Source organism: Triticum urartu, chromosome 6A, assembly GCF_056163025.1.
Source record: "Triticum urartu cultivar PI428250 chromosome 6A, HENAU_Tu73, whole genome shotgun sequence".
In the NCBI taxonomy this organism is placed as follows: Eukaryota; Viridiplantae; Streptophyta; class Magnoliopsida; order Poales; family Poaceae; genus Triticum; species Triticum urartu.
In genome coordinates this window covers 72,450,159-72,455,819 of record NC_141878.1, presented here as the reverse complement: position 1 = coordinate 72,455,819, position 5,661 = coordinate 72,450,159, and the positions used below count along the sequence as shown (strand labels likewise).

Below are 5,661 nucleotides of genomic sequence, written 5' to 3'. Positions count from 1 at the left end.
GAATTGGAGACGGCCAATCCACGCACATATCTAGAATGACAACTGGGTTCCACGTGAGGTTATGATGAAGCCTGTTGCTCATGCGGCACCGGAGCTTTACTCACTGTACCACATGCTGATTCAAACAAGGAATCACAGGGAGGCATGATTGGTTGGAAATGCTGGAAATTTAGACCCAGGCAGAGAAGAGAAGTTGTGGAAGCATGAAATACATGTTGCTTCTAGATGGCCCTGTATCAAGGTACTCTGAAACATCGATTTTATACTCACGTGAGCCCAACAACTGAATTTATGTTTTTTTACAAATAAAAATTGCGCTCATTATTCTCATATTTTAATTCAACAATACAAATAGGAATTCCCCTGAGCGGTAAAATTTCCTGTCAAGAGCGGAAAAGAATTTTCTGACAACAGACAAAAAGGAAGGAAGATGAAACCATTGCAGCCCTGGCTGCTGGGACAAGGTTTTCAAAACTCATGAGCTTCTGGAGAGACGTACACAGGCACAGGCAAGAAGGGGAATGGGGCTACAGAAGCATAGGCAACTGGAGGGCGTGATTGAGCACGACGAGAATGTTTCAGGTCTTCCTGTTTCTGTCTAGCTCTTTCTTCTTCGTCCCACAGCTCGGCGCCGCGGAGAACCCCAGCGATCTCACTAGTCTGATGAATGTTGTTATGCTCCTTCTGTTCGTTGGGCAGCCGATGCAATATAAGTCCAGCCATCAAAGCAGGAAGATACAAGAGGCTACCATGGAACATTCTTCTTGCACTCTTCTGACTAGGAGCCAGTACAAATGATAAGGCTCCAATGGCGAGGCCCGTCGTTAGAAGCGATGCTTCAAAACTGAACCATTCGGATGTTAGCCCCCCTACAAAGCATTAGTTAGTTCCATGAGTAAGAAAGATCCCAAGTTTGACCAAGTACTTTATTATAAGTAGTAGTAGAAGCAAATGGAAACTAGAGAACCTATATGATTTTTTAGTACTTACAGTTATATGCAAATAACCCCAACGGCAGCATGTAGAGACAATTTCTGAGTGAAACCCATGCAGTTCTCTTGCCAGTAGGATCAGCAAAAGAGAGCATACGATACCTGAATCAACAAGCCAATCACATGTCAAGGATACAAATTAGGACCAGTTAACATTTTGATGTAACTACTACAGTTGGAATAATTGAGTTACCCTCCAGCAAGGTAGTCAGCGCGGCATAAGTACGCAAGGGCCATGAAATGTGGTAACTGCCAAAAGTACAAAGCAGCCGGCAGAATCATAGAGTTGAGTGACAGTTCAGATGCTGCTGCCGCCCACCTGTGTCAAGATAAATAAGGGCCACATGCCGTGTAAACATATTGCACAGCTCCATTAATAATCATTCAACAAATAAACAAGAGTGCAATAATACACAGAATATATATATGCCCATGATGCACTAAAGCATGATATTCTACACCTGTGCAGGCAGTCTATTAGAGCAATGCTACAAATACTGAAGAATTTCTGAAATACTCCCTCCGTAACAAAATGTAAGATGTTTTTTATGCCCTATGCAAAACCAAAAAACGTCTTACATTTTGGTACAGAGGAAGTAGAAATGTAGGCGGGTGATTATGAATAGCTGGATGCTGTGGTCAAGGACAGATGTAAAGGTTTCTTCTTTATGAACTTATTAGTCTGGACTGAGAGAAAAACCATACACCCAATACCTATTCCAGTTCTCAAATCCGAGTCATCATATATTCATCTAATGCACTTATTGCTTTAACTGCACCACTGTGTATCCCAGCCCCTAAAGACCTTCTAGTCCAATAATGCCAGCATTCCAGTACAAGAAGGGCTCAGGTAACAGAAAGAGTCGCGTCCAGTTGTAAATTTGTTTTCTCGTATCTCCTTCCTTTATAATGCCGGCAGGAGATTTAGAGCTTTCCTTCTCCTTGAAGTATTACTGGACTCTGAGCCTATAAGCGACCTTTTTTTTATTTGCTTGCTTAAGATGTGACTGTATGGCCTGAAACAGTCTCGAGGGCAGTGGTATCATCCAGTTTGATGCTTCATGTCAGCAGCTATGGTTTTGAGAGTAAGTAGTCCATAACTTCAATTTGTGTGTTTAAGCTTGTAGGTCCAGAGGGCTCTACGATGTATATGTTGCTTCATTCTGACGAATCTGTTATGGCCGTGGGTGCACAAGGCAGCAGGAAATAGGCTTATCCGTGAAGGCATTGGATAGCTTATGCTAGAGCTTGGAAAGTTAAGAAAAGGAGTAACTCGATTAGTATTTATCCTTGTTGGATACAGTTGGGTCCATTACAAAGAGACTAGTTAAATTAAGAAGAGTCCAACTGAACTAGGAAGGTAGTTATGGTTTGGTCTTGAGTTTAAACCATTAAAAAAGACATGCCTAGGCTCTAGGCAATAGCAAAACGCCTAGTGGTTAATGTGAGCTTAAGCGTGCGCTTTGGTCAGAAAAGCGCAAGGCAGTGGTGAAACTCACAATTAGCACCTATCACCTTTTTTAACTTTGGTCTAAACTGAAATACGACTTGCGGATCAAGTTAGTCGTCCTGCATAAAGGACTAGCATGTATCACATTTAATCACGCAATAAGAGAATAGTTTATCAATCTGTCATCCCCCTCATTCATCCTCCCTAAGCCATGTTCTATTACCCAATCCCATACGCCGAGCCATGCATGATCTTCATGGCAGTACTAAACCAGATTGTTCCAGTTGCCAGGCCATTAAATGACCAAAACCAGGGTGCACAATAAGAAATTAAAATAGGAGATGAAGAATATACACTCGCTCCATTATTTTCAACATATAAAATACCACCTTCAACCTGCACCTAGATAATCCAGAAATGTGTCTTCAGTAGTAACATACCCTAGAAGTGGCGGAATGGCGCCAACAACCGCTCCCACCCATGTATTGACAGGGTGTATTTGCTTCAGTGGAGTGTATACAAATGCATACAGAATGAGATTGGATGCTGCAAGCCCAGCAGCTAAGTCATTAGCCTGCACAGACCTTGCCAAAATTTCTTAATGTTTAGTTCCAATAACAGCATCATACCATCTACAGTGGCCGCATACACTTTAAACAAAGTGTAAAGCAAGTACAAGCAAACAGCAAAGAGCCGAACCTTGCAAGCCAATAATGCTGTTCCTGCAGTTCCAACAGTTGTAGCCCACATGGCAGCATGCACAGGACTAATACGCCCTGATGGTAGGGGCCGTCGCATTGTCCTTTTCATTTTAGCATCATTCTTTATTTCAAACACCTGAAAAGGATGTCGATGCACCAAGTTCATTGTCTCTAAGCGTGATAACCAGGTGTATATGATATCTATAAATCCCGATGTAAATATGTAAGAAAATCAGAATAACTTCTCAAAAACTGATATTGAAGTGTGACATTGTGTGACAATGAACATAAAAGGATTGCAAGAATGTGAACACAATGAATATTGGTTTGGTTAACCAACATGCTAATGGAAAAGGCTGCCCCAAAAAACAAGCACATACCTGGTTGAGAGTGTTGGCAGATGCTGCAACCATCATGGTACCAGTGCATGTGTAGCAAAGTCCAGCAATGTCTACAATGCTGCCACTACCGAGCACATATCCAGCCCCCGATGTTGCCACGACAAGTGCACTAAATACCATAAAAAATAGAACGTATAATCAAATAAAAGAAATGCAACAAGAGGACAAATAATTTGTCAGCCACAAGGAGTTCCAAGATGCAAGACACAGACCATGGCAAATTCAAAATCATAAGATTGTCTGAATATATCCAAGGGACACATATTAACCCATACGTGCACTCTCCAGACATACATAAATCCCACAGAACAATTTCTCCAAAGAAGGCATTAAAACTAGAATTTGTTTAGGGAGAATAGATGGTTATGCCTACTGTCTGAGAGATTTTGACTAATTGAACTTTGAGGTACTGTATCAAACTCTCGATTCAATTTATGCATTCTAACCAAAAATAAGTCGTAATGGATGTTAGATGGTACAGGAGACTTTCAAAGTTTATCGCCTATGAATTGTATTCCCCATTCTAAATAGGGGTACCATGCGGTTCAACAAACAATAGAACATAAATACCATATGTGCAATATGAATTCTAAAGAGAACATGCAACAGAACATTTGGACTACAAACATATGGGATATTGTTTCATATCTTATCATATGAGGAAAGATTGCTAGAAGTCGAGTGCAATTACAATTTATAAAATCCGATGAATGGAAAAAACTAACGATACTAAACACCTTATGACAAAAACATAAAGGAAATAATTAAATTATAGTTCATTTTTACCGCTACAAAGATCATCTTAGCTTTTCAGGCACACTAAACCACTAATTGACCACTATGCATACATTGTCAAGGTGGACCGATCAAGACAGTAATGATTTGGCAGCAGACACTATCTACTATCTAGCATCTCCGCCGCACGCAAAAGCTTTGGCCAAACCCTAATATTTCAGGACATGGCTCCAAAAGCACAATAAAACTGAATGGTGAAGCAAAAACAAGAACAACGAGAAGAGAAGAGGTCATGCTTAATAAACGCACCTAAGTATAAAGACATCTACTGCATCACACCTCTGTTTAGTGTGTTATAAGGTAACTTGAAGGCAGTTTTGCTTATCAAGAAATTTGGTGTTTCCATCGTTGTGGTTATAACAAAAAGAGGTGGCTTGTCCAGTCTGCAGTACACTTACAATTCCATTTCTACATTACAAACAAAAGGGCTCCATTAGCTAGTTTTTCACATAGCATCATATGTTTCCTGAACGGTATCATAAGTTAATTTTATAGAGCCAATATTACGAACCGAAGGTTCACAATTTAGCATACGAGATCCTGCAGCGCATAAACTTTAAGGGGTATTAATGAGTCATAGATCCCAAATTGTTAAAGGGTTCACAATTTAGCTCGACTGTTATAGATCCCAAATCACAAAGTTGATAAAGTTCATTTCTTCGGAATATAACCTCAAAAATTGAAAAGCATATCTTTATTTCATTCTGAAAAACATCAATTGTAAGAATAGAATTGGTCTTCTGAAGGGAAATGGAAGCAAATCGCGCACCTGAGGCGGGCTTTGGAGAGCTCCCAGTAGCACTGCCCGTAGTGACGCAGCACGTCGGAGGCGGATCTGGCTCCCGACGAAACAGCTACCGAGGCGGCCGCCGCTTCAGCGACGATGGGCGCGGGGGAGGCGGCAGAGGGTGCCGAGCAGGCGGCGCGCGCCGAAGGGATGGGGAGAATAGCCGTAGAGGGGTGGTGAACGGGGTCTCCGAGCATGCGCGAGCGGAGAGCCCTCGCGGCGGAGGCGGCGGTGGCGCCGCCTCTCCACATGGCGGCGGAGGCGACGACGAGCGACGGGGATGCCGGAAAGATCTGGTGGACGCTTTCGGCCAAAGAGATGGAGCTGCCGAGAACTCCACTTATTCACTTTTCTGCCCTAAAAAAAACTTATTCATGTTTCTTTTTTCTTTCTCGTAATCTTCTATATCTAAATGGCTAGCCCTCGCTAGCCTATTTCTCTCAAGATGATATGTCGGCTCAGTCTTTTGGAGGTGCTCATAGAGATAGAGTGTGCGTGTGTGTTCATAGAGATGAGTGTATGCGTGTGTATATGA

At 42.0% G+C, this 5,661-nt stretch overlaps 1 protein-coding gene across 1 annotated transcript; it reads right to left on the bottom strand.

Annotated features, from left to right (window-relative positions):
- Positions 1-242: 242 nt before the first annotated feature.
- Positions 243-5,456, bottom strand: LOC125513412 (protoheme IX farnesyltransferase, mitochondrial-like). Its single transcript, XM_048678533.2, has 7 exons — positions 5,109-5,456; positions 3,524-3,653; positions 3,142-3,279; positions 2,883-3,016; positions 1,186-1,311; positions 991-1,094; positions 243-869 (listed from the first exon to the last, which is right to left on the bottom strand). Exons 1-7 carry the CDS (start codon positions 5,375-5,377, stop codon positions 469-471), a joined length of 1,302 nt encoding a protein of 433 aa, XP_048534490.1. The 5' UTR covers positions 5,378-5,456; the 3' UTR covers positions 243-468.
- Between the last annotated feature and the right edge of the window lie 205 nt (positions 5,457-5,661).

Excerpts from the sequence above, each read along its gene's own strand:
- LOC125513412 (XM_048678533.2), bottom strand. The coding sequence starts at position 5,377 with ATGTGGAGAGGCGGCGCCACCGCCGCCTCCGCCGCGAGGGCTCTCCGC. Across the intron at positions 3,017-3,141 it reads CAGCATTATTGGCTTGCAAG|GCTAATGACTTAGCTGCTGG; the intron begins GTTCGGCTCTTT and ends AGGTCTGTGCAG. Across the intron at positions 1,312-2,882 it reads GCCATTCCGCCACTTCTAGG|GTGGGCGGCAGCAGCATCTG; the intron begins GTATGTTACTAC and ends ATCTTGACACAG.